Source organism: Macrobrachium nipponense, chromosome 17 (genome assembly GCF_015104395.2).
Source record: "Macrobrachium nipponense isolate FS-2020 chromosome 17, ASM1510439v2, whole genome shotgun sequence".
Lineage (NCBI taxonomy): Eukaryota > Metazoa > Arthropoda > Malacostraca > Decapoda > Palaemonidae > Macrobrachium > Macrobrachium nipponense.
The window spans coordinates 1,596,842-1,624,215 of record NC_087210.1 but is presented as its reverse complement, the minus strand read 5'-3'; the positions used below and the strand labels follow the sequence as shown (position 1 = coordinate 1,624,215).

Here is a 27,374-nt window from a genome sequence, read left to right as displayed (position 1 = left end):
TTTACAATTGCTTTCCATCACCTTCTCGTATATTTTTGGCCATCCTTTGTTTCCGTTATCTTCATTTTTACTATCAGCAGATAACCTGCAGTCAATTGGTCATTTCATTTGATTTATTCAAAGATCAGATATAGTATATATTAATTATATTCCACTACTTTTTCATGCTATCTTTGTCATACTTTCTCATCAAGCTGCTTACAGTGATCAACGTAATTTTGTTTTTACTATATACGGCTGTAAACATATTTTAAAATGATTCCCCCAGGGGAAAAAATTAACAATGATTATTCAAGCAAATCTTGCGCTTTTATCCAATGTCTTGAAACCATTATATTTCAAGTAACTCAGCTTTACTTATCTCTAAAGTGAGCTTCAGTGTTTGCAAATTGTTTTGGGATAACCAATGTTACATACGTATACATATATATTTTGTCTTGCATCCTATGACAGTAGTCTTTAAACAGGTTACAAGGAAACATTACTAAGATAGGTGTTGTTAATTTCAATCGGTAGAAAATTCTGCATAGGACAAATGTAAACATAAGGACTGTTTTCTCTGGCATAACTTACGAAAACTACGCCTTCGAGAAGAATGTGTAATAATAAGTTTTTCTAGGAGATTTAAAAGTAAATTGATTACATATATTACGATAATATTAGTAAAATACGAAAGAATGCATGATGAGTACGACTACAAAATTAATAAGCGTGTGTGTAAGGAACGAAACCTTTCAAAAAACTGTATTTTCGCTAAAAGTTATTTGAAATGATAAACGATCCCTGAATGGATAGTAATTTATTAATTTTTATGGTAAATGTGTGTGTGTAAATTACTTCATGCCGACATAATACGCTTCGTAAAATGCATAATCGCGTACGTAAAGAGCGAATAATTTAAGAACCCCGATCTCGGCCGAGAATAAATTTGAAGTTATATACTATTTATTAATACTTTAAATGATTTTAAATATGTATTTTAATGTGTATTAAACGACTTTATGAAGCGTATTAGTAAATTTATTCGATGTCGACATTATGCGCGTCGTAAAATGCATAATCGCCTATACGTAAAGAACGAATCATTTCAAAATGTATTTCGGACGATTTGAAATTAAATACGATTTATTAATACATTCAATAATTTTAAGTGTGTGTTTTTAACTGTATTAAACGACTGTACGAAGCGTATTAGCAAATTTATTCGATGTCGACATTATAGCCCTTGGAGGATCGATCGAGCTGCCAGCAGACGACGTTTTCTGACAGCGGTGGAGGAGGACGAGTAGGACCTATACTAACGACTCTCTTACGCCACGCCCGTACCACCTCCGCCGCCCCTTCCTGTCCGCCCACGACAATCATGTGAGGTACCTTAATCCGAAAATAGATCATAGATGCTCCCGCCCGTATAGTTGATCCGTATTTGCGATGACTAGTAGTAGGAGTCGTCAGGCCACACCTTCCGTTCAAGCAAGTTTGGGACAGTGTACCTACCTAATACCATTGTTTCTTTTTTTTTTTTTTAATTCTTTTCAGCAGTGTCTTGCGAGTGTTTTTGGCATTTTGAAAAGTGGACGATACTCTGTGGAGTGTTATTCAATGATTTAAAACGATGCAAGTCTAAGGGATATAATAAAATCGTCGTTTGTAAGGTACTGGTAGCTTTTCGACAAGGCTCCAGGATGGCCCTCTCCCAGTGCAGGGTATATTCTGGCCGATTGTGACTCATTTTATTTTTTTTTTTAAAGCAAAGACAGCTTAATTTGTAACAATTAAATTCATAATGTATTCGATTCAAGTCTTTTATTAGAGACATCATATAGGTAGCCTATACTTTTACTTTTAAAACAGTATTTTGACCATAATAGCCTAGCTACTGAGAAATTGTAGGTCAGGACAATTTACACCTTAGGAGGTAATTTAGGCAAAGTTCTACTTGATTAAAGAATTTTAATCTGTGGCATTATGTACACTTTTTAATTCTTAAAAGTATTTTGACCACATAATACCAAGATTAATTCTGCTCTAGGCTACTTTGTCTCCAACTTTGTTCATAGCCTAGGGTCGTTGTAGCCCTTTTGAGAATAACCATTTTAAGTTATAATACAGGATTTTTGTAGCTAGGTATAGACAAGTCACCATTCCATCTGTTAAAATTTGAACAATGGAGGATCAAACTCCATTGCTCTAGGCTAGGTTAATTGTTGAACAAGAGAAATTTAGTTGGGTAATTCTCACAAATTTATACTAATTATTAACATTTCAGTATATTTTTTATTTATAAGCAAAGTCTAGGTTTTAACATCTTGCTCCAGTTGTTTATTGTTTCCAGTTTCAGTCGCTGGCTATCATAATAGAATACAGTCTTTGGAAAGAAACATACAGGTTAGGCTAGAGAACATCTTGCAAAGGTATAAACAGCCAGTTTTTTAAAATTGGTTCATTCATTTTAAAATATTTTCATGCATTTTTTCATTGAAAAGACATCATATTGATATACCATCTTTGCCCAAAAACTCGCAGTAAATGTTATTGATTTAACCTATGAATTCAAGTAATCATATAAAAGATAAAGGCTTATGTATTATATTGAGGAATAAACTCAATTTTCTAAACTGGTTTACTTGGGCTTTGCAAGTAGGTTGCTGAACAAATGTCGGTGTAGCATTCTGCATCACCTGTTGGTAAACTTCCATGTATAGTTCATTTGTTGAATTTTTTTATCTTTATATTCCAATTACCTATCATTGACATTACATATTTGTTGCATTCTCACAAAAGCAAGATGCTGTCATACCCATTAATACATTATACCTGTACTGTATTCAGATTGTTATAATACTTTGTATTCATTATTTTTTGTGTAATGATTAAGAGAGAGAATGAACTTGATTAGCTATGCTGTTGTTGTCTTTTGTCCTGCAGAGTGGTTAAGGGAGATTACTGTATTTTACAAGTCACACTTGGCAGTTAAATTTCTGATATTACAGAAGGGACAGCATATTCAAGTGCAACACTTAACTTTGTGGAGCTGTGTTGGCAAATGACTAATAACTAAGATCAAATATATTACAATATAATTAAAATTAAATTTACCCTGTGTGCTACCAGCAACTGAGATTATAAACCAACCAATAAAAGGCTGTCAATTTTAAGGCATTACACAATTATTTACCATAGGGATTTTTTTTAGGTTTAGATGAAGGTCATGAAGTTTCAATTGTTGTTTTTGACTGAGGCTGTTTAAGAGGAGGGTCGTGGTTTGTTCACTAATGGAAGTTGGTGCACTTGGAATGTGACGATTTGCACAGACATGCTGAATGACTGGAATAACATCTGGTCTATGATAGAGGACCTTATGTTTACATTAGATATTTAAGTGATTGAAGCGTTAGATGTGGATTACAGTCACTATAACCATAGAGTAGTATCTCAAACAAAATCAATGAAGCAACTAAAACCCCTCTAAAAGCACTTAGAACTACCTTATTTGTTAGTTCAAACAAAAAAAAATCAATCTAGAAATGCTTATACCAGAATATTTTAATAGTTTTATCTCAAAAAGTGCATTTGGTCATAAAATGGATACAAAATACAGTAATTAGTGAATATTTCACAGTAAAAAAAGATCATTGTGTACTACTAAATAAAAAATGACAGTGGCTCTTGTTCAGCAACACCACTCCTTGACCATCTGATCTCCAAAGGACCAACTTTATGTAAAGGCACACCTGCCAGTTAGGACTGTGGGTTTCAAAAAGCCATATGCATAGGGATGACGCAGACCTGCCTATCAAGATGCCTCACTGCTACCTTTGTGTCCATGCCTTAAAAAGGTGCTCACTTGACTAAATTTCACTCACATACACTACTTCAAAGTTACATGGTACTTCTAGTTCCTCTGTGGATAAGTGGCTTTCACGCTTGGCTACCAATCCGGTGGTCCGAAGTTCGATTTTCGGCTCAGAGGAATTTATTTCTGGTGATAGAAATTCATTTCTCGATATAATGTGGTTTGGCTCCCACAATAAGCTGTAGGTCCTGTTGCTAGGTGACCAATTGGTTCCTAGCCACATAAAAATAGCTAATCCTTCAGGCCAGCCCTAGGAGAGCTGTTAATCAGCTCAGTGGTCTGGTTAAACTAAGATAGACTTAATGCAAGCCAGTAGACTACCAAGCTATTATTCATAAGACCTGTAGAGTCTTCATTTTCATGATGCTTCGTTCTTTCGTAAATGCCTTGAGACGTTTGGCCCAAGTTACATTTTGAAGATGGAATAATGTATATTTTATATTTGGAATTTCTTCAGATATTAGTAACATTTTTCAGTGTGGTATTAAAACGTTATCCATATGCATAGTTTCTTCAAAACTGGAAAAACATTTGCTATGATTGTGTTGTGCACAGTAGTCTATATCATTCTAGCCAATCACTATGTACACTTAAAATCCATTAAGATAGGAGAAGCTCACGGGAATTCGCATAAGTGTAATCCTTATCTTATCTTGTGATAAGACAAATAGTTGTTTGATTAGTACTTGAATACATGAATTCCATACAGAACATTTGATATGGACTTTGTAGGTATGTCACAGGGATTTCAAATAGAGGAAAATAAGTTATTGTTTATAGTATATTTATCAAGTCTGGTCTGCACAATTTCTAAAATGAAATTGAGTTTATAAGAGTGTGCACAGTTTATGATTATAATAATGTGAACTATCAGATCAAAGGAAACACTATATAGATAGCATTCAAGTGTCAAAATTTGAAGGATACCTTTCATTTTTCATTGCAAGTAAGACACCATTTTAGTCGACACTTTAATATTTTGTAGATATCTGGCACCCAGCAGTAATTCCACAGTTCCCAAACGAAACTAACCTCTACTTTACACTTACCATTCTGTATAACATGTTTGTTTATAAATATATGACATTTAAAATGGTAGCATAAAAAAAGATATTCGTAATATTGCAGCTGACCAGTACAGAAGACTATTAAGTTGATTTTGCTACCTTGTTTATTGAGTTTGCTACCTTGTTTATTGAGTTCTTTTCAGAAGTTACAAAGAAAAAGTTTATGTTTAATGATTTGCATGAAATATACGAAGAATGTTTTGTACTGAAAGTCGTCCCATTGGTAACCTGACATTTGTTCTCTTGCAGGAGTGAAAGCAGCCTTCACTATGGAGGACTATAAGTTTCTTTTCAAGGTGGTGCTAATTGGAAATGCTGGTGTCGGGAAAACTTGTCTGGTGCGCCGGTTTACACAGGTAAGGCGTGACCCTTTTATTGTTTCTTTTCCAAGTAATGATGGGTGTGGCTAACATAATTTACTCAGAATGCTTTTCCTTTGAGTATTGTGAAATGCTGAAATTTTATTAAAAGAACGTAGAACATTTAATTGCAGTTTAAATTTCTATATCTATCTAGAAAGAAAAAAGCGTCTCGTAAGTGATTTTTTATTTTATGTAGAATTATTAGGGTATCAGCTTAAGAAATGATTACTGTATGTACGTATTGCATACTTACAGTTCTTAAAATTGTAATTTCTTCTTATAGTCTCTATAAGTCATCAAATTGAATAGTCTCAGTCTAATGACAGAAGCCTGGTATGTGAGAATAGCCGAGTACAGGCAGTCCCCGTGTTACGACGACTCCGGCTTACGACGTTCCGAGGTTACGACGCTTTTTCTTAAATATTCATTGAAAAATCCGCCCTGGATTACGACGTTTGTTCCGGCGTTACGACGCTGACGCTTCCGACGCTCCGAGTTAACGACGCTTTTAAATAACGCAGCAACTACCACTTACAGAAAATATCAAAAACAATCCTTTATAGTTTAGCACAGTATATTCATAAAAATAAGTTTCTAGTTAGATTACAACAAAAACAAAAATTTTTGAGGTTATGATGATTTTCGGACACTTTTTTTAATGTCGTATTTTTCTAATTTTTTAGTGACTCCTCATATGCGGAAATAGTTTCCGAGCGAATAATTGAATACTAGCTTGCGATGCGCAAAGTTTATAACAGTCCAAAAGCGCAAATAATGAAAAAATCATTGCTTGTTTCCAGTAATAGTAACAAAATTAAGTTTCTTGTTAGATTACAACGTAAATTCCAAGTATCCAAAGAGAGACATTATCCAGTAATTTGATCAGAGAGAGAGAGAGAGAGAGAGAGAGAGAGAGAGAGAGGAGAGAGAGAGAGAGAGAGAGAGAGAGGAATCTTGGCAACAGTGGTCTTGGGGATTGACGTAACGTTTATTTTCTGAACAGATAGGACAGAGAAGTGTTCGTTTCATAAAACGGCCTCTGACTCATGCCAGTAAATGTTTTTTGTTGCTACTAATATAAGCCTATTTAAAGATACGTTTACTTTAATTAGTCTATATGATACGTAAATAGTAATCAACTGTTCTTGTAGCCCTCAAGATTTGGCAAAATCACTCCAGGTTGTACATAAAACTTCAAGAATGTAGTATCACCAGAGGATTACAATAGTTTTTGCCTTCAAGAACCAGCAATTTTTTGATGAAAATAACTCCCCCCCCCCCAGGTTGTACATAACACTACAGGAAACAACATGTAGTGTAACCAAAGGATTACAAGTAAGGTTTTTATAACTTTTTATTAGTTTAAGACATTTTTCCAACGTCGTTCTGGCTTACGACGATTTTCGGGTTACAACGCATCTTAAGAACGGAACCCCCGTCTTAACCCGGGGACTGCCTGTACTAGAAATAATGGTACTATAGTCCCACATAAGGTAGATTCTTGTGCCTACGAGACATTTGTTTGGCGGCCTCTGATTGGCTGGTACCGGGAGGCAGACTGCTCGCTCAGTGGGTCATATTTTCGTTTGTAGCTTAGAAAACTAGCATTATGTTTACATTTCTTCATTTAGCTCATGTTTTACAAAAGATAGGAAAGTTTTGGTCATACCATAGGATTCGGTATTAAATGTACAAATAATTCATCTTTTCCTGAAATCAATAAGTTAAAATACAAAGGAATTACAACGAATAGAAGTGAAGAGAGAAACATTTCATTCTTTATAGTACGTACCTGTTTTTATTTATCGTTGGATTTTGCATAATTCATGAGATCAAGATAAGATAAAATCTTGTGTTTTTAAACAATAATATCACCCTGAATACGCTGGTGCTTTCAGATTTTAGATGCGTGTAATATGTAAAGAGAAAATGAAGAATATGTCTAATTATGTTGCATCCGTACTTGACTCAGTTTGACAGTAGTGCTGAGAGACGCAAGATATCGTGGGGTCTGGCCGTCTGGCCCTCTCAGTCTCAGCTAGAGCCGTTGGCGCGTTGGCAGTTGCCAATTAGCGATATGAGAAGTTTGCAGTTTCGAGAATATGTATTTACCGAATTATTATGTCATTACATTTTCTGTAAATAAATGCATAGATTTCACATTATGACTGATCAGAAGACTGTTATATCTCCATCTTTTTAAACAAAAGGAATGGAAGTTCATGCAGATATATTATGTCATAAACACAAAAGAAAGTCATACACAGTAGGCTTACATTGGTATGTCATTAGGCTACCGATATGAGCAAAAAGAAATTAATATTTTGCAAATTCTGGTGTAAGACTAACTCAAGCAATTCTGAAAAAGACAGAATATTATATTTACATCGTCAACAAATTTTATGGTATTGAGGGAACATATGAAAACCATAAGCTTTTGATGTTATTGGCCAGAGAAACAAGTTCTGTTATTTATCAGTGAGCCTTATAAAGCATACACATTTCTCACCTAGACTAAATTGAAGCCAGCACCCAGATGCAGCCATCTGATTATTTACTTTTTTTATTATCAGATATGTCTAGAAATACGGACATATATGATATTTGAGTAAAATTGTTCGAAAGTCATAATGGGAAATCTATGCATTTATTTAAAGAAAATGTAATGTAATTCGGTAAATACATATTCTCGAAACTGCAAACTTCTCATATCGCTAATTGGCAACTGCCAACGCGCCAACGGCTCTAGCTGAGACTGAGAGGGCCAGACGGCCAGACCCCACGATATCTTGCGTCTCTCAGCACTACTGTCAAACCGAGTCAAGTACGGATGCAACATAATTAGACATATTCTTCATTTTCTCTTTACATATTACACGCATCTAAAATCTGAAAGCACCAACGTATTCAGGGTGATTTTATTGTTTAAAAACACAAGATTTTATCTTATCTTGATCTCATGAATTATGCAAATTCCGACGATAAATAAAAACAGGTACTACATATAAAGAATGAAATTTTCTCTCTTCACTTCTACTCGTTGTAATTCCTTTGTATTTTAACTTATTGAATTCAGGAAAAGATGAATTAATTGTACATTTAATACCGAATCCTTTGGTATGACCAAAACTTTCCTATCTTTTGTAAAACGTGAGATAAATGAAGAAATGTGAACATAATGCTAGTTTTCTAAGCTACAAACGAAAATATAACCCACTGAGCGAGCAGTCTGCCTCCCAGTACCAGCCAATCAGAGGCCGCCAAACAAACGTCTCGTAGGCACAAGAATCTACCTTACGTGAATGGACTATAGTATCCTTGACAGTATTCCTGAAACGGTCATTATTGGAACTTAAACTTATATGTTAAATGTATTGAAATGATGCTTGCTTTATTTGTCATATATCTGACATAAAGTTTATACTTACATTGCATACTTTCTAATTCTTGTGCAAGAAGGTAGCAGTTGGATTGTATATTCCATGACAAAGTTATCCTTGGTATTTACTATGAAGACTAGATAAAATCTGTGTAAAGTATAGTAGATCCTTGTGAAAATTGTAAGCTTTTTGTATGAATGTCAAGATGCATCATTATTTCTAATTGTGTCTAATTTTTCAGGGGCTTTTCCCTCCGGGGCAGGGAGCTACTATCGGCGTGGATTTTATGATTAAAACTGTAGAGATTGAAGGAGAAAAAATAAAGGTTAGTGTTTAAATAGCAGTACCATTTCAAGTTACGTACTTACCAATCAATCAGTCTATTATTTTGGCAGTTACCCATTTGTCCTATTCAGTATCTTTGCGCTATTCCTTAGGGATTTGTTCTCCCCACCCATTTTCAACTCTGCATTATTGACCCCTTTAAAGCTTCCATTTGCTTGATTCAGTCATATGCTGATGATTTTTTCTTCACTCTCAAGTTAGGCTTAAGGTTGTGTAGTTTTTATTGATTATATCTATAAAAAAAATGGGGCACCCTGTAGGGGAGCAGTACATAATGCATTTATTTAATTGCCGCCAGTACGATAAACACTTCACTTGTTTGGGTTATTACATCGCCAGCCAGATAAACACTTCCGTTGGTTCTCTCTCTCTCTCTCTCTCTCTCTCTCTCTCTCTCTCTCTCTCTCTCTCTCTCTCTCTCTCTCTCTCTCTCTCTCTCTGCATATCCATCTGTCTATCAGTGGATCTCTCTCTCTCTCTCTCTTTTCATATTACGCTATTTTCCCTAACTAACATTACACCATCAGCACACCTGTGGGTATTTCTCAGTGAAAATACTGTGAATAGGCAAATTTTCCACAAATAATGGGTAGACATGATCCATAGAGAAACCTGCAAATAGGCGAGTCCTCGAATCTTGAGAACAGAAATATGGGGGCCCCACTGTATGTGGAATTACTGCTAGCTATTAGAATTATTGTAGGGTAATATTATAGGGTCTTTGTTACTTAGCAGTAACCCCAAACCCCCAAAGTGTCTTAAGAGGAATCATATAAATTTAAACATATTTTCTCAGTTACAGATCTGGGACACAGCAGGACAGGAAAGATTTCGTTCTATTACACAGTCGTATTATCGATCTGCTCATGCCCTCATCCTAGTGTATGATATATCCTCGCAACCTACCTTTGACTGTTTACCTGACTGGCTCCGGGAAATTGAGCAGTATGCTAGCTGTAAGGTCCTGAGAGTACTTGTAGGTGAGTATATTTTCATTATTATTTTTGTGGTTTTGAGTAATAGTACTTTAATTTCATGGTATTGTATCCTTGTTGGGAGTTTTGCATACAGTTTACCTTACATGGATGAGTATATATGTATAACATATGTACTGAAGGCTCTGTGAGGAATCCATTTACCTCATCTACATTACAATTTGGTTTTTACTATTCACCTGTTCACTTTGGTCTCTTCCGGCATAGCTATCCATCTTCTTTATATCTGTTCTGCTCCATTTTCCACGTCATGTATGAACAAATCTATCTGACTAGCTTTAGGGTCAAGGGACTTCCCAGCAGTTTGATTAAACTAAATTATTAACAGTTAGAATACGTGATTATGTACATATTTCTCTGGATTTTAGATATCTTTAAAAGTAATGGCTACCTCAGCAGTGTTACGCTTGTTGAGATTCTTCTCTATTCTTCGAATAGCAGCTTTTTCAGTACTACTTGAACAGGCTAGTAGAGTGCCTATGGGAGTCATTTTCAAATGCAGGGTCAAGATCAGTGTATATATTTCTACGCGGCAGAAGTGCCTTGAGGCCTGACCCGAGCAACCAGTGAAAAATAGATTTGTCGCCATCAGTTAATAGGAGATTGGCATGAGGCATTCCCCCTGCTGACGAGCCCGAATATTTGACAACTATGATATAGTTTATCTGTAAAATTGAAATAGAAATATGTACATACACGGATCTTGACCATGCATTTGAAAATTACCCCCATAGGCACTCTACTAGCCTGTTTAAGTAGTACTGACAAAGCTGCTATTCAAAAAACAGAGAAGACTCTTTACAAGCGTAATGCTGCTGAGGTAGCCAATACTTTTAATAAAGTATGCTTGAGAGAAGGTCTGCTTCCTAAGTACACTTATATTTTATATCATAACATCTTTCAGTCACACATATATTTGTGTTACCTTTCAAGCTCTCTAAACATGCCTTATGGTCAGCATAGTAAAGATTGCCCAGTATAGGAAATATGTATACCTGTACTTGTATACAGTTGCAGAACATCTTGATGGCATTCGTTAGATACTAACAGTAAACTGGAGCAAATAGATAACAGGTGCCATATGGACTAATGTAGCGTGAAACTAGTTTGAAAGGTAGCTTATCCTATGATGAAATTGTTAAGTGGAGGATTAAGATGAATTGTATTCAGTAATCTACTGTAAGTGGTAGCTATTGCCAGTTATAGTGTCTTTTACTTTTAGAAGAGCATTACAGGTTTATTGGTTCATCATTACCTTTTGTTTTTCTCTCAGCTAGTTAGTGTAAGTGATTTCCTCTGTCATATTTTTGTAAATGAAAATTTAGGAGTAAGCACATAGGTACGTCAGAGCAACCTCAAGTATTTCATGATTTTGTGTTTGGTAACTTGGTGTCCTCCATAATGGAATTCAGTGTCCTCCACAATGCTTGTTAGAATATGGATGTGTACATTTTCTATGCCATTATCATTTTCTGTTTTGTCGGTTCACTTCTGTAAAGTTTGATATTTGACAGTTTATCAGATGCTGTAACAGATTAATTTCTTCTGTGGCCGTAGATATGTAATGGTCATTTTGACATGTTATATACAGGGATTTAATCAAAAGAGGTCTATTCTACTAGGGGGAAAAGAAGAGGAATTTGCTTTCTCTCTCTCTCTCTCTCTCTCTCTCTCTCTCTCTCTCTCTCTCTCTCTCCCCCCCCCCGTCTCCTCTCTTCTCTCTCTATCATCTCCTACTCTCTCTCTCTCTCTCTCTCTCTCTCTCTCTCTCTCTCTCTCTCTCTCTCTCTCACTAATGCGTCACTGGGTTCAAGCGTGATCTGTGACTTGCTTCCACCAGATGCCACAGATTCCTTACAATTACAATTTTTTTATTTTTAACCAGTTTCCTGCAAAAATTTGTGCTTGATGCTTTAATTGCAGTGGGTGTCTTCAGTTCTCGTTTAGAGAGCTGGTGTAGCAACAAAAAGGTATTGATTTTTGTCAGGATTTTCATAATGCAAATAGTGATTTAGGAAGGTTGCATGAATTTATATAATAGGTACATGCTTTGGTAAAACATGCATGGAGACTTTTTAGGTGTTCTTGTGTTGACTTGAATAGATCAAGTTACTTTTGAATGAAGATGTTATGTTAACTGCTATGTGTAGAGAGGTTAAGGTGCTATCTGAATTCTGTTATTTCCCCGTGCTTCTGGTTGGCCAAGGATTCTTAAGTCCCCAAAGAGCTGAACCTGTTGAGGCCTCTATTTTAAGGGTTGGTAGTATGGTAGTACTTGTGTTGAGAGGTCTGTGAAATATAGTAACCATATTCCAGTTGCTTCAATAGACTCCAAGAGAAAGTTCACAGGGCTGATGGCACAGTGGACTATTATGTAATGGGTATTTTCATGGATGAATCATACTGTATTGTAAATGTTGGGTTTATTGTAAAACAAAATTATTTTGTTTAGTGTGTACTCATGCTTTTGATCATTTCCTGACTTAGCCTTTGATAAACCTTCCTTTTTTTAATTAGACATTACTCAGTTTGTCTTCACTTGTACAATTCATCTTTTCTCAGACTTAGTACTAGCATAGCTCATTTTAACCCAGTACTGTAATTAATTTCATAGAATTAGCTGTACTGTACTAACCTATTTTCCTCAATTTCCTTAACCTTAGGAAATAAAACTGATCGAGAAGATCGGGAACTTCCTACGCATGTAGGCGAAGAATTTGCACATCGCCACAACATGTACTTTATTGAAACTTCAGCTAAAGAAGCTGATAATGTAGAAAAATTATTTATCGAAATTGCAAAGGAACTTACGCAGGTAACTTACTCTAGAAACAGTTGCTGGTATTATTGATATTTAACATTTTATTTTTGTAAAGTAGTCTTCATCCATGTATACTTTATTGTGTCCAGTTTGAAGTTATGCTTTTCATCACTATTTTAAACAAAAGTATTAATTAAAACAAATTTTTATCTTGATTTCAATATGCCTATTGCTGTTTTAAATACTTTATTCTTTGGAATTTTTTTTTAACAACTTTGTTCCAAGTCTTGACCACATTTGCATGTTACTGCCAACTTATTAAATGAACAGTGAGAGTAATTATAAGCTTTAAAATTTGTTTCACCTCATCTCATATTGGTAGGTAACTTATCATTGGAAATACTTCCTTGAATTATCTTAAAAGGCTGGTGTTGGCTGTCTACATCTTATCATTCTTCATTCATTTTTATGGTGGACTCTTTCTCTGCTCCTCTGATTACTAATGTATTTCCAGACATTATGGCTAATTTTTGGTTGTACTGTGGAAATTGCTTCATGTCGTGGGCAATTAAAACAAAGCATTCGGTAAAGTTTAAATTGCGCTACTCAGAAATGTATATATACGAGTAGTTATTCATTATAGAGGCTGCACTTTTAACCATAAGTACACAATGCGTTTGTGAAACAAAATGCTGTATATACCATGTAAATGAATACATTGTGGTTAGATAGTTTCTATTTTGTGAAGTATAAATACTGGATTTCATTACTGTACCTGTACTTTTTAGCCACTGACTGAAACTAGAAAGTGTTCATGTAAAATGTGGATGTGAACTGAATGTAGGCAAATGAAAATTTGATAAGCAGAGATTATTGATAGAGTAAATTAGATTATTATTAATGCATTTTAGTTTTCTCTTTTCAGCAAATTTTAATTCTTTTATAAATCTTGATTGAGTGATTTGATGTGCAGAAGCGTTTTGTGCATCTGGTTACATCATTCACGGATTACTATATATAATCGTTGTCGTTTGTTTTTATTTCTTTGTGAGGAAATAAAGAGGACTGTAAAGTATACACATTGAAATCCAAACATATTTATCAGGGGCCTTAAAAGATTGTATGAAGTTTATTGGCAATGACAAAAATGTAACATTTTTGACAAGTGCTTGAGATTGTCATATCAGTGGTATGTAACTTAACATATTTTCCAGGTACTTCAGTTCTATAGAGACTAAAGTTATTCAAGACTGTAGCTCAACCAGTCATGTGCTTTGGCAGAGAAACTGTTCTTGAAAATTTAGGGAGTTATTCGGAATTCAAATACTTTCCATAACTTGGAAAGAATACCATTAACCAGTATTTAAGTCGGTGCAGAATATAAGATGACCACTAAAATTCTTAGGTATAAGGCTGGCTTGGTAAGTCAGCCTCAAAAATAAGAGAACAGGATGTCCATTTGACTAATAAGTTTCAGTTGTTATTTACAAACGAGAGTTATTTATGCGTGGGTGTAAATCTTTGAGTACTTACATAGAAATACCAAATGAAACCCAGGCAATGTCTTAAAAATAATCATAGTATAGGGTTAAAAGTTTATTCTTCTGGTTTCACGACCCATTTTGTTAATTTTTGACTCACAGTTTGGGCAGCCCCACCTCACGTAAGCCATACTCTGACGGAGAGACTGTGGACTTAATGTTTAAGTTCTAGCTTATGTGAATTATTCATGTTAATATTTGTAACATATCAAGCTGCATGCCATAGTTCTCAAATTCTGTATGTTAATAATTCACAGCAACTTTTCTACTAAAAAAATAAAAAGTTTAGATATATGTATATACCATATAAGAGTATGTATCAATTATCAAGCAGTTGCAGTAATAGACCAATGAATATATACAATAAGTAAAGTGATATAGGTAACAGATCAAGCTGTATAGTGTAGCTCTAAAACATTAGGTTTAGTACTATATAATTGGATATGAACTTATTTTTATAAAATAAAATTAGCGTGTACGGAAAAGCCGATGAGTACAAAAACCTGAGTTACTATATTACAGGCAGTCCCCGGCTTACAACAGGGGTTCCATTCTTGAGACCCGTTGTAAGCTGGAACATCATCAAAAATCCTAAGAAAACCTTACTTTTAATGTTTGGGTGTAGTAAAAACTTTGTAAACTACGGTACATTATTATTGCATTTTTCATCATAAAAGCCTTCAAATATTGATTATTTTGCACTTTGGAGTCATATTTCTTCTGTCACATCAAAGTCGTAAGCGTCGTAACCCTGGAACTTGTGTTGTAAACTTGGAAATAATTTTGTAAGCTGGGGACTGATTGTATACAAAATATACAAAATGAGTTACTAGAATAGCGTGATAGAATTGCCGGCTGCTCTATGTGAGAATAGGCATCATTTTCCTCTAACTTGTCCCATCAATTTTTATACCCATCATATAAGTAGACCTCCAAGCTTTGATAGACTTGTACTATGTATAATACATATTGAAGAACATTTTTTACATGGCTGTAAATGTTTGCTATTTTTCTTTCAGCTTGTGCGTAGTGGGCATTTTGATAAGGTAAGCATTTCACTTTTGTACAGTGTTCTTCTAGAAAATATTCAGTACAGTATTATAACATAGTTGTATGTTCTATTACAAGACAGGAGATAAACAGTTGGATCACATTTTTATTTCAGTACTAGCCATTATTTTCATTATACCCCACTTTTTTGGTCCCCTAAGTTATGGTGCTGCTAATAAATTTTATGCCTAAGTTGAGGTGCTATAGTAAGTACATTATGCTATGTGTGTAGATTTTCTTATGTTTGTCTTTAAATGACTTTTTCTGTTTAGGTTAACTAGTACTTCAAATGGGAGAGTAATAGTCTGACAGCTTTTATTTATCTTACAGGATAGCAAAGTTGGTGATCTCTCTCCTCAAGATGTATCAAATGTCACTCTACCTCCAACTAGGGAGACGCGTTCCGAGTTTGCTTGTTGTTCTCGTTGGATTTCTTCATCTACGACGTAGCTGAGTATCCCTCAGAGGTGTTAATGAGACGTGGTTTGTTAAGAATTTTATACTGGATGAATAATGGTACCCTGGTTTTTTCACCGATATGCTTTTCACAGTATATTTTATTTTTATACTCTCCAAATAGGCATTTAGGTTCTCTCTAAGTTGCTACTTATTTTGTACAATTGTGTCTCAGTCGTGTAAGTTTTATTTTTTCATCCTGAATGAGAAGTGAATACTACTTCGGATTCTTATATTTATTTTAAGTTGAATTTAAATTTAAATACTTGTACCTTACAACTTTTCAAATAGATACTCATATTTAAGTTACTGATATTAAGTGCTAAACATGTGAATGGTTGCATTTATTTTTTGTAGATGTACATTCCAAACCATGCTCATACGTTTTTATTGTAAATGGGAATGGTCTTTTTTTTTTTTATGGAAACCGACTTTTTACAGCAGTCAGTTTAGTAGCTGTACAATTGCACCTTCACTCATTCTGTGAAACTCTCTTTGTCTTGATGTCACGTTATAAACTTATCGACTCGTATTTGTATGAACGTCTAAGGTAACTTATCCTCAAATTGGGCTGTGATAAAGTAATGAAGAAATATAAAGATCATAATTAAAAAGCAGCTGTCATAAGGTATTGAATACGATTCACCGTATTTTGTTTGCCTTAGCTATATTGGAATAAGTTTAGTTAAAATAATTGTATTATTTTTATGATTGTTTTTATTTTTTATTCGAGTTAGTTGTGGGAAATTAGGGGAGAGTTCGAGAAATGGATTAATAGACCTTATGCTTACGCAGTTGTCTGTTGTACTTGTACGTACATGGTTGGGTAAGCTCTACACTGCACATAACATGAACTCTATATTCTTGGAATTTACCCCTTTTAGATTTAACAGTTTGTTTGATAAGACTCAAGGATTCAACTTAATGTGGTCCAGTTTGAAAACTATCGCATATTTCTCGGACTTTTACGCTTTTCTTAATTGTTTTTATCAACTTGGTAAACTAGGGTCTCAGGTTTGCCTGTACGGGCCTGTTTTATCATCGAACATCTTTCTACAGCAATTAAGAAGCATTTTTAATATTTAAGGGAGATACGAAATGTATTTGAAGTGGACATTTGTTTTGGAAAATTCCTTAACTTGTTTTCGTATAAGATTGTGTGGTACATTCTAAAAGATGAATCTGGAATTTGTATAGTCGACAGATGTCAGATGTTGCGTACAATTATGAAAGGAGGCTTGTGAGAGATAACTCTTCTGTTCAGTTTGTTGATGTTTCGCAATAAGGTACTCATACATGTGACTATTTTCTATCGCCCCTGAAAGAAACGAAGAAGTTTGTAGTAGTTTTACTGCAAAAATGTTGAAGAAGGAAATCATTCCTAGATATTAAGGTGCCACTTGATTTATTTGTGATTTGTTGTGCCAAAAGTTTAGTTTTAATGTATGCACTACGATATTTTACATTTCACGTATAAAAGCATGAATGTACACAGTTACATACATAGTCTGTTTTTTGCTGCATGTATTCAATTCTGCTCTCTTATTTTTTAATAATTTATTTATGAAACTCTAATGTAAAGGATCTAAATTCTTGATTCAAATTTTTGTCCTCATGTTGCATTTTCTTTTTTATCAGAAGTAATGGTAAAGTTTGCATTTAGAACCTTATATTCACTAAGAACAGTACCCTGTAGATTATTTTGCTAATGGTTCTATCTTGTATATTGTTTTCTTGGTCTTAATAATTTTACTTTGAGCAGTAGAAGTTAATTTTGTACATTATTCACGCTGGAGTTAATTATTTTTGAGTAGACCTGTAATTTCCTTAGGATTTTCATAAAAGATTATGATATTGTAAGCCTATAATGTGTATCATGAGAATAAAAAAGGATTTATGAAATCTTGTTTGGTACTTCTGCTGCAGTAGTAGTACTAGTAGTATGTACTGCCACCAAGATTATGATAAATCAGGCGTTTTTAGACTTTCTGGAAATATGCAGTGATTAAACCTCAACAATGAACTTATTTTGTCTAATATATCATTGAATCTTTTAAATTAAAGTTGGTTATTTGCATTTTATGTACTTAGCAATTTTTACTTTTTTATTTCATTGATTAAAATTACTATTTATGTTGGCTTCTCTTCTTTACGAAGACTTCAAAGTATAGAATTCCTTCATTTGCCTTCATGTGATGGTTGTCAGCACAAAACTTCATGATATAACTCTGTTTCACTGTTTATGTTAGTTTTGATTATACCTTATGAGCAGTGATTAAATGCATCTGTAAACAAAAAAAAAAACATGAACCTAGCACAGAGAAGTTTGTATATCAAATCTGTGTTTGGACACTTAGGATTTGTATGGTTCCCTACCCATAGGTATTTAGGTTGATTATGTTTACAGTGTATCGTTAAGAATGTTCATTGTTTTTTTTTTCCTGAAGGGAAGTTGTCAAATAGCAGATCTTTTCCTGTGGTTGCTTTGAAATAGTTTTATAGTTTAACTTCTAGATGCAGTTTTTTGAAATGTGGTACCCTGCTATAATTCTCTTTCAGGAATATGCCGTTTGATTCTAGTCGTAACTGTGAACTTCCTTTTGTTTATGTAGTCTTTATTTTGTAAGCCGATGTTACCTACAGATAAGGTATAGGCCAGTGCTTTAGAATCATAAAACTTGCATTCTTAAATGTTAAGTTATTTTGGTACATAATGTAAGGTTTAGGTTTATAAACTTGGTTTATGTTACTTTTAAATTTCTGTTTTGTGTTTAAAATGATTTTTGTATTTTATCTGTCATTCATAGTTCTTGTCAGCTTTTGAACCCTAGTCATTAAGTATTTATGTTATATAGCATTTACTATTGTATATGTGTAGCATATATTGCCATACAAATATGCTACACATATGCTTAGAAAGTCCAAGGTACTGAATATTTATAGCTTTTTTTCAATATCATATTGCATTTTATACATATGAGCATTTTTTCTAACAGTCCTCTTAAAACTGGATTTGTCTTCACTGACATCAATGCCTTTAGTTTGTATTCTGTCTGTAGAATTCTTTTGATCATTTTAGATTTCCTTTTAACCTTGTTTCTGGTTGAACATCGGTTCATTACCATCACCTGGTTTGAAACCCAAAATATTTCTGATTTTCATGTCATTCTTATTTATCCAAAAGTTGCTCAAGATAAATGCTCAAATAACTTGCTACACTTTAGTTTTCATCATTGCTTGTCCTAGTCAGGATGTGATTCCATACCATATCTGCGTCATTATTCTGCATTTTCTTATGTAAGTGTAGAATATGTTGACCTTTTAATCATTTTCCTAAATTGGTAAATTACTTTTTATTGTCATCACCTGAAGCAACATTAGTTACGCATTATCATTAGTGACATGAATGATAAAAAGCATTAGTTTATTCAGTTTCATTCTAAACTTTAGCTTTATTTCTGTAATTTACCAGCCCATTTTGCTAAAACTTTTGTTAAAGTGAAGCTCAAGAGAGTATGTCAAGCTTTTTTTTTATCTTTTTTTTTTTATCTTCCTTTAAGGACTGATCAGATCTTTACCAGAATAATTTATCTAAATTTTCAAGACATGTATCACATTTTCAAGACATGTATAACATTGCACCTTTTCTTCTGTGATGAATAGTTACCAATATTCTTGGTACTTTATTAATTTCTGTAGCTTGTCACCTTTTGATTTGTACTAATTTCCAATTCAATTGCGAATGTAATGATCTGACCTTTTCAGCTTCAAAATGTTTAAAATCACTCAAAGACCAACAAGTATCCATATTTTCAGAACCTTTATCCGTCTCTATAGTTTGAAGAGATCTCCCATGTTACTCACGCACTACCACTCACATTGTGACCAGTTAGCCAAAAAATGGTAGTTCTTGAAAGAAAAGCTTTTGTCATTCTCCAAGGAGAGCTTCGTACCACTAGGAGAAACCCCCATTCCCAATTTTGTTTTGAATCTATTGATTAAATGGCTCCTGGAAGTAGATTCATGCGGGAAAATAAATGAACTCTTCATCAGAAGACGACCCTGTTTATTGTATAGCTGGTCATGCTGTAAGGGATATTTCATGAGACTAGTAAAATATGTAATTATTACATACTTTAGATTTTGTATTTTTTCCTTTTATTTTTCATTATCATAGCTTGAGTTTGCTTTTACCTCATTAGCTGCTAAATTTAAGGAATCATATTCTGTGTCAGTGACCTTTATTGCCAGTTAAATTATTTTGTTTTACGTCCCGTCATTATATTTACCCCTTCTTTGATCTTTCCAAATATATCACTTACATCAGTCTTGTTCTTGGAGGCAAACTTGAATAGTGCACATGTTTTGAGTGTTGTCATTTATGATCCTGTTTTTGTGCTTATGTGGAACCGGAGTCAATAAAAGAATGGTTTTGCTTTTTGGCTTTACATCTTCCAGTGTCTGCTCATATATTTCTCCAGCAAGTAGACTGAAGGGAAAGATAAAAGTGGCAGAATTTCACAGAGGCCTCTTGCATTATGAAACGTTGGGAGGAGATGGTGAAATTTCATCCAGTTGTACTATAATAGTTAACATCATTTTGTTCTTTTTATGAGTTTTACGCATTCTCTTCAATTCATGGCTTATCAGGAAAGCTATTTCTGTTTTAAATTTTCTTAGTATTTGGTTTTCAGTATGTAATTTTTATCAAATTCTGGCAGCTTGCATGGTCATGTGGGTACCATAAACAAAAAAGATTTGTCATGGTTTCTTCCTCTAATGTATCTTTAAAGTTGCCACTTAATGATTTGGTTAAAGGTAATGCATTATTCTTCTGCTTTTAGTGAATTGATTTCTTGGTAAGATATAATTATCAAGCAAGTCTAACTAGTACCTGTCTTCTATCCTGTGTAGTTCACCAGTTATCTTTGCCAAATTAAAACCCACTGCAATTATTGTTATGTACAATGCACATTCAAACTCTTACCATATTCATTTTGAAATAGGGAAAGAGTACACAGACTACAACTGTGTCTTGTGATCTTGGGTCCATTTAAATAATAAGGGTCCAACTGCTTAGTTCTTATTGCCAGATGTTGTTTTCAGGGACTTCAGTTCTTTCTTGCACCCAGTGTCCTCATTTCGCTCTCTACAGTGCATGATCTCTTAATTATTATGGTTTACAGACAGACCCCATGCTTTCTTGACAAATTTTCCCATTCTTTCAAGATTTTACGTAAAAGCCATACTATACTTTAAAGAAGGGATAAGAAAGAATCATTATCTGGTGTACAGCAGATTGGTTATCAGTGAATGCATTAATATAAAGTATCTGGACTTCCTTATCCACTCCTACTACTGATTTCCGTGTGATAAGTGTTTTCTTTGTGTGTTGCACATGACAAATCTTTTTAATAATATAATAATATTCTGTGTCTGTTGTCAGCCCAGTCTCTTTATTAGAAAATCTTAGGATAAAAGATTAAGAGCTGCAAAGTATTGTCTGAATTTCCTAGTTTCAATTGTTTTTGCAAAGAAACAACTACTGATTCTAAACTTTTTCCAGTTTTTTCTTCATCAAGAAGGTGGTTTATTTATAGATTAATTTGCTTTTGATAGCCAAGTCAATTTGAAGATGATCTCAATGCATAGCATACTAATTGCAGTACTAGTGTGTGTGAATGAATGTGTTTGAAACATAACAGTCACTTTCAGAACTCTTCTTTCATTCTCTGCTTTCTTTGGTGGCATTGGGAATCCATTTCACAAGTAAAAATGAACCAGCAGTTTCCAGTTTTCATCTTAGATGAATGTCATTATGTATTATCTAGCTTTAATTTAATCTTAATTTCATTGATGATTTAGTAGTAGAGCTTTACATTGTAAAGGATGGACTTTTGTCCTTTTGTGTTTCTACTAATGATATAATATAGTTTGATTTTTCAAAGCTTTCACTTGAAGTCATTTAATGTTAGTCGTAGCACTTGTTATGCTAATATGAATAGTTAGCTGCGTGAAAGTCTGTGACATTGAATTAAGCTCTTAAAATAATGGAAGGCGTTGTTACCGTAAAGGCAGATTAACCAAGAAAGTGTGGGATACTGGAAGAGGTGCAAGCTTCCATATGACCCTTCTCGTCCCAGCTGCAGAATTGAAGGAAAAGGATATCTATCTTGAGAGAGGGTAGTTTTAGGCATTGTTTTCACTTTTTGGAGATAGAAACAAACCTAATGTATTTGTCAGTACGTCTCGCTTTACTAGAAACTGGAAAGGGCAGAATTATAAGTATCTCATTTATTATATTTCTTCTATACAGTATTTACAGGTTTCATATTGCTAGCAAAAAATCACATAGATATTACCACGCTATAACTGTTTGGAGTACATGCCTCATTGTTCTTTTTATTTCTTTAAAAATGTTGTAGCATCTCTGGTCATTTTCTCCTAGTTATCACTGTTTAACTTGACCTCTGTTATGTGTACCTGTGCTGTATCTTGAGTTTCTGTTATTCTAAACAGGACCAGTTTATGGTTTTGAAACCTGCTTTATCGTATGTGGACAATGAAGCCTGTTGATGTTTTTGTACTGTAGTGGGGCTTGGGAAATTTTATAGTTATGTAAAGTTTATCACATCAAGAACATTCCCTAGGTTTATTAGGAGTATGGGTGATCTGAAATTTTAACCTTAAATCTTTTTAACGAAATGGATTCATAGACATAATCTTAGGTTCAGAGTCTGTGCTGTCAGAATTCTCTCGATTAGATATTTTCAGAGCGTTCAGGTTTCTTTGCTCAGCCTCTTGGATGTGCTTCAGAAATTCCAGTCAGTGACTGTTGGCAGTGTAAACCCATAACAGATCTTCAACTCCAGCTGTTCTTGCTCTCAGGCAAGCAAGTCGTGTGTTTATGGGGTTTCAAGCTCTCATATTGAGACCAAGGAAGCACTTCGTATAGGGCAAGTTCATATGAAATTTAGAATGAAATAAGTCTCTTGTTAATGTAAATTAAATTTGGTTTTAACAGCCAAAGTATGTCTATTTTTTGAAGTTTTTGAATTAGAGAATGTATTAATGCAAGTACTTTTCATTGCTCTTTGGTAAGTATGGTTGGACTGGGAACAATTATTTTTTCATATGTAATTGTATGTCAGAGGTTAATGCTTTTTTATCAGCACTGTTCTCCATATTCTTAGGCTGTCATGAATATACAAAATGTCACAAACTGTTTGTTGTTACTGTCTACCTTTGGTAACACTTCATAAAGTCTTTTAAACGTTAACTACACACCATATAGTACATCATTAAACTATTTGATAGTGTTTTTATTTTTATTACTGGAACTAGTATTACTTTCAGACCCTAAATGCTTATAAAGGAAATGGAAACTTTCATGATTTCACTGAGAAAGGCAAAGTGACCAAAGATACCTTATTAACGCAAAATCAAATGTATCCCTGATTGCTTTAAGAGGATGAATCATAATACATTTCAAGAAAACTACTTGTATATACATACTGAAATTCACTGAAGTCTTCTATATACTTATATGTACTGCAAGAGCCAGGAGGAAGTATTAAAAGCATAGGTACCTAGTGCTTTTGTGTATTTAATATACATACTAATTATTTCAGGATACTACTACACTGAAGAGGTGTATGTTAAATTCATGAAAGTGCTTTGCTCCTATCCCTTTTAATACTTCCTTCTGGGCCTTGCAGTACATTTAGTCATGTGATCCTTGTGAACAGTATAGCATACATACATGTTGACCTTTAAGCTTAGCAGGTGTTGCAAGACATCTGCAGAAAACTTGTCTTGTGGCTGGAATCCTTATTCTTGAAGGGCCAACGTTGTTAAACAGAATGAAACTGATTTGTGGTCTCTACTAACGTATTATGAAACTCTCAGGGCTTTCAACACTAGTTACTGTAAATAGCAAGTAATAAAATCAAGACCTGGAGTGAACATCAATTGCATGTAAATACAATATTTCCATTATATTACGAAAGGAAAATATTCACTTCAGCTTACCTGTCCAAAGTAGTTTATAACAAATTAGTTTAAACAGTACACAAAGTCATCGCCAGTCTCTTGGTACTATCCTGTTTGTCATTTATTAGTTTTCTTTCATAGTGAAGTTTGTTGACTGTAAATGATGACATCATTTACAGTCCATTATATTGGTTTAATCATGAGACTGATCATGTTTGGAGGAATTGTTTTCATGTATTTTTGGCATAATAAAAACAATATTTTAGATTTCTTATGCTCCCTTTTTCCTCACAGTTAGGTAGATTAATTCCCTTTCCACTCGGAGGAAAATTTCTCTATAAATGATGTATTGTATACTGAAATTTGCCCATAATGCAAAATCAATGACTGTAGTATTTATTATTTAGGTCTGGCCACTATTTCTGTATGGTTTATATGTACGTATAGTATGTTGAAAAGTGAATAACCCATCTCCATTACTTTTGCAGTTGTTATTGACAAAGGTATGATGATAAATGTTCCAAATTTGTTGATAACCAGGATTAAATGTATCTCTAACAGTTGAGACTGTTTTGGGAATCATCCTTGAAGTTCAGCCACCAGTTGAAGTGTAGTGTGAATTAGGATTAAGACGAATTCCTTGTATTTCGTATACAAACCTTGCCCTGTTATATTATAAAACTATTAACAGGATTGCTCGATGTTATGGGTTCATAAAAGAAATATTTCTGATGTGATAAAGATGACAAAAACTCTGTGGCATGCAGTGTCATATGAGTCCTTCGGTTGCCTTTGAACTTCCATGTTTTTGTGTGCTTTTAAGTGTTTTCGTCTAGTTTTTAACAGAATATTTAACTTTCATTGCAAAAATAATTTGGTGGTTTGTATTTGCATAAAGCTTTTTCTCCTTGAACTTCCTTCCTCTTGACTTTGAATTAATTTTATATTTATACCATGCATGTATAAAGGATAATTTCAAATATGGTTTTACTTTGTATTTCTACTTTGAGTCTTGTTCAGCAAGAACAGGAGGTTTGTCATGGGACCATTCTACACTTTTTCATTGTTGTAATATTTATATTGAGAACTTTCTTCATAGGTATAGACTCCAGGAAGAACAAATAGGAACTACAGTATATATGACATTTATCATTTTTATAATCATTATAACTCAGCATAATGGTGTCACCAGCAGATGGGGATAATTTCATAATGCTTGTGTACAGTATTTCAATTTCTATAAGGGTTAGTCTACTATAGAAACAGGCTTGAAATTCTGTAATTAACTTTTATTAGCCGTATTCATAATTGTAAACATTACCCAAAAATTATCGATTACCTTGAAAGGGGAAATATTACTCATTTAGTTCTTGCATTTTGTAGGTAGATGTTATGACTCCTTTCCTAGACTACTGACAAAGCTGTAGAGACTTTTGTTTCAAGATTTCCATTGAAACTCGGTACTCGTAAATGCCCTGATTATATCTGATTTAAGAATTATCATGTAAGAGTACAGGGATGGGAGTAGAAGCTGTAGACAATCTAGTATATTCAGTAATGACAACGCAGGCCTTTGCCAAAGGACTATGTATCATTCTTTGCTTTAGATTTTTTCATACTATTCCTTAAGATCACATCAGTGTATACATTCAAAACTCAACAAGCATTACACTACCAAATGGCCTACATATCAAGCATTGTTCTGAGTTTGTTTCAGGATAGTTTAACAAATTACAAATTACTTAGCATTTGGTTAGGACTTTTTTCGGTACAGGTTAAAGAAGTGGAGTTATGGAATATAAAATTTCCGTTCGTACAATTTGTTTGTCAACTCTATTGTTTAGATGTTTTCATTATGTAAAATATAACTCCTTTTAAAGTTGTGCACAGGAATACAAAAGTCACAAGATCATAAATCAAGAGGTTGGTTTCTTGTGTCATACAAGTGAGTTTTAATAAATGCTGGAGCCTGGTAGTTGCTTACAGCAACCAACGCAGTGCTTAGAATTCTATACAGTATGTGAGTTGTTCCTCCTACAAGGTAATTTTGTCTGTTAAAGGAAGGTGAAAAGTTGAAACATGTGAGATACTAGTCAGGATGGTATCGATTCTTATGTTATTGTGCTGTGTCAAAAAATCATAATTTTCTTTCACATACACTTAAAGGTTTTCTTTCAAAACTGCTCGTCAGCAGATTGACTAAAAAACGAGGCTTGGTCAAATCTTGTTCTTTATAATGGATGGAATTAAAAACAAGAAATAAATTATGTAAAGAATTGTATTTTTTACTGACCTACTGTAGTGGGAGTAGTTCACACTTCTAATATACAGATTACGTACTATGCAGCGTACGTAATAAAGCATCAAATTGTACAAACCCAAGCCACTCGAATGGTTTAACTCTTCCTAATAAAGTAGGGCTGTTCAAAGAGAGTTGTTTATCAGTTCAAAATAGAAATGCACAGTTTTAGCCTATTTTTTTTCCCTTTTTCCCCACTACCTTTATTTTTTTTTATTTTTTTTTTTATTATACAAAATGCAATAACAATGAAATTGCAGTCATGTATAACAGTGGATGTTCGTATGGGAATGAAACCATTGCCTTTTGTGCAGAAGTATTCCTCAGCATAGGTTGGAAGGGGTAATGAAGCTTTGTACATGGTGATCAATTTGTGGTAAACTCTGTTCGATGTGACGTCAGAAGCGGAGAAACTGCGGTAAAGTTCTGACTTTTCCCGCTGTTTCTCCGCTTCTGACGTCACATCGGACAAAGTTCCTCGACCAAAGCTTCTTTGCAGCATCCCTTTGGCTCATAGCTGCAACTTCTTTCACTTTACCTCCATTTATGTGCTCTTTCTTCTGTTTCCTTTTCCTCCACCCTCTCCTGACAAGGTTTTCATAGTGCAGCTGCAAAACGTCTTCCTCCTGTTACACCGTTGCAAACCTTGGTAGATCTATAGTACTATTCCGCGGCGGCCTAGACTATGGCAGTTGCAGTTTTCTATGCAGTTTTACCTCCTGAACAAGAATTTTAAGTAATATTTATTCGGACGACTGTAATTAACCCCCGGAAGCCAGTACTAAACATGGCGAAATACATTAGACGCCCCAATCCCTAGTCAATATCATATCCACGGTTACGTTCCTTGCAGCCCGTGCGGAACTATTCTGTAGAATTACCCAAACCTTCTTATTCTCGATTTTTCTTTCAGCACTAGTTCCCAGTGGTTGCTTGGCCAGAAACATTCACTGGGGTAGGCTGTTGTGTCTGCCTCTCTCTCAGGAGAGGATACAACCCACGTTCTTGGGGATCTGTTTGGACCTGATGGTCCTCCCTCAATATTCCTTCAGTCCAAATTGAAGTATCCCGTAGGGGCGGGGGTAACTCCGTCAGTAGATCTCATGCGGTGCACTGTAGGCATTATTTAAGGTTCTTTGCAGTGTGCCTTCAGGCCAGCTGCAACCATGTTCGTTCCTTTTACTGTACCTCCTTCATACTCTCTTCCTTCGTCTTACTTTCCACCTTCTCCAAACGAGTGATTCATAGCTCAACTGCGAGGTTTTCCTCA

At 34.3% G+C, this 27,374-nt stretch overlaps 1 protein-coding gene across 3 annotated transcripts; it reads left to right on the top strand.

The window, feature by feature from the left end:
- Positions 1-1,128: 1,128 nt before the first annotated feature.
- Positions 1,129-26,081, top strand: LOC135196108 (ras-related protein Rab-30-like). Of its 3 annotated transcripts, none has more exons than XM_064222573.1 (7): positions 1,129-1,473; positions 5,173-5,279; positions 8,907-8,990; positions 9,807-9,990; positions 12,669-12,820; positions 15,327-15,353; positions 15,688-26,081. In XM_064222573.1, the coding sequence occupies exons 2-7, from the start codon at positions 5,193-5,195 to the stop codon at positions 15,805-15,807; spliced, it is 654 nt and encodes a 217-aa protein (XP_064078643.1). In that variant the 5' UTR covers positions 1,129-1,473; positions 5,173-5,192; the 3' UTR covers positions 15,808-26,081. The 3 variants fall into 3 exon arrangements, with proteins under 3 accessions (XP_064078643.1, XP_064078644.1, XP_064078642.1); XM_064222572.1 differs by having other exon boundaries at positions 1,145-1,370; XM_064222574.1 differs by lacking the exon at positions 15,327-15,353 and having other exon boundaries at positions 1,132-1,370.
- Positions 26,082-27,374: the final 1,293 nt, after the last annotated feature.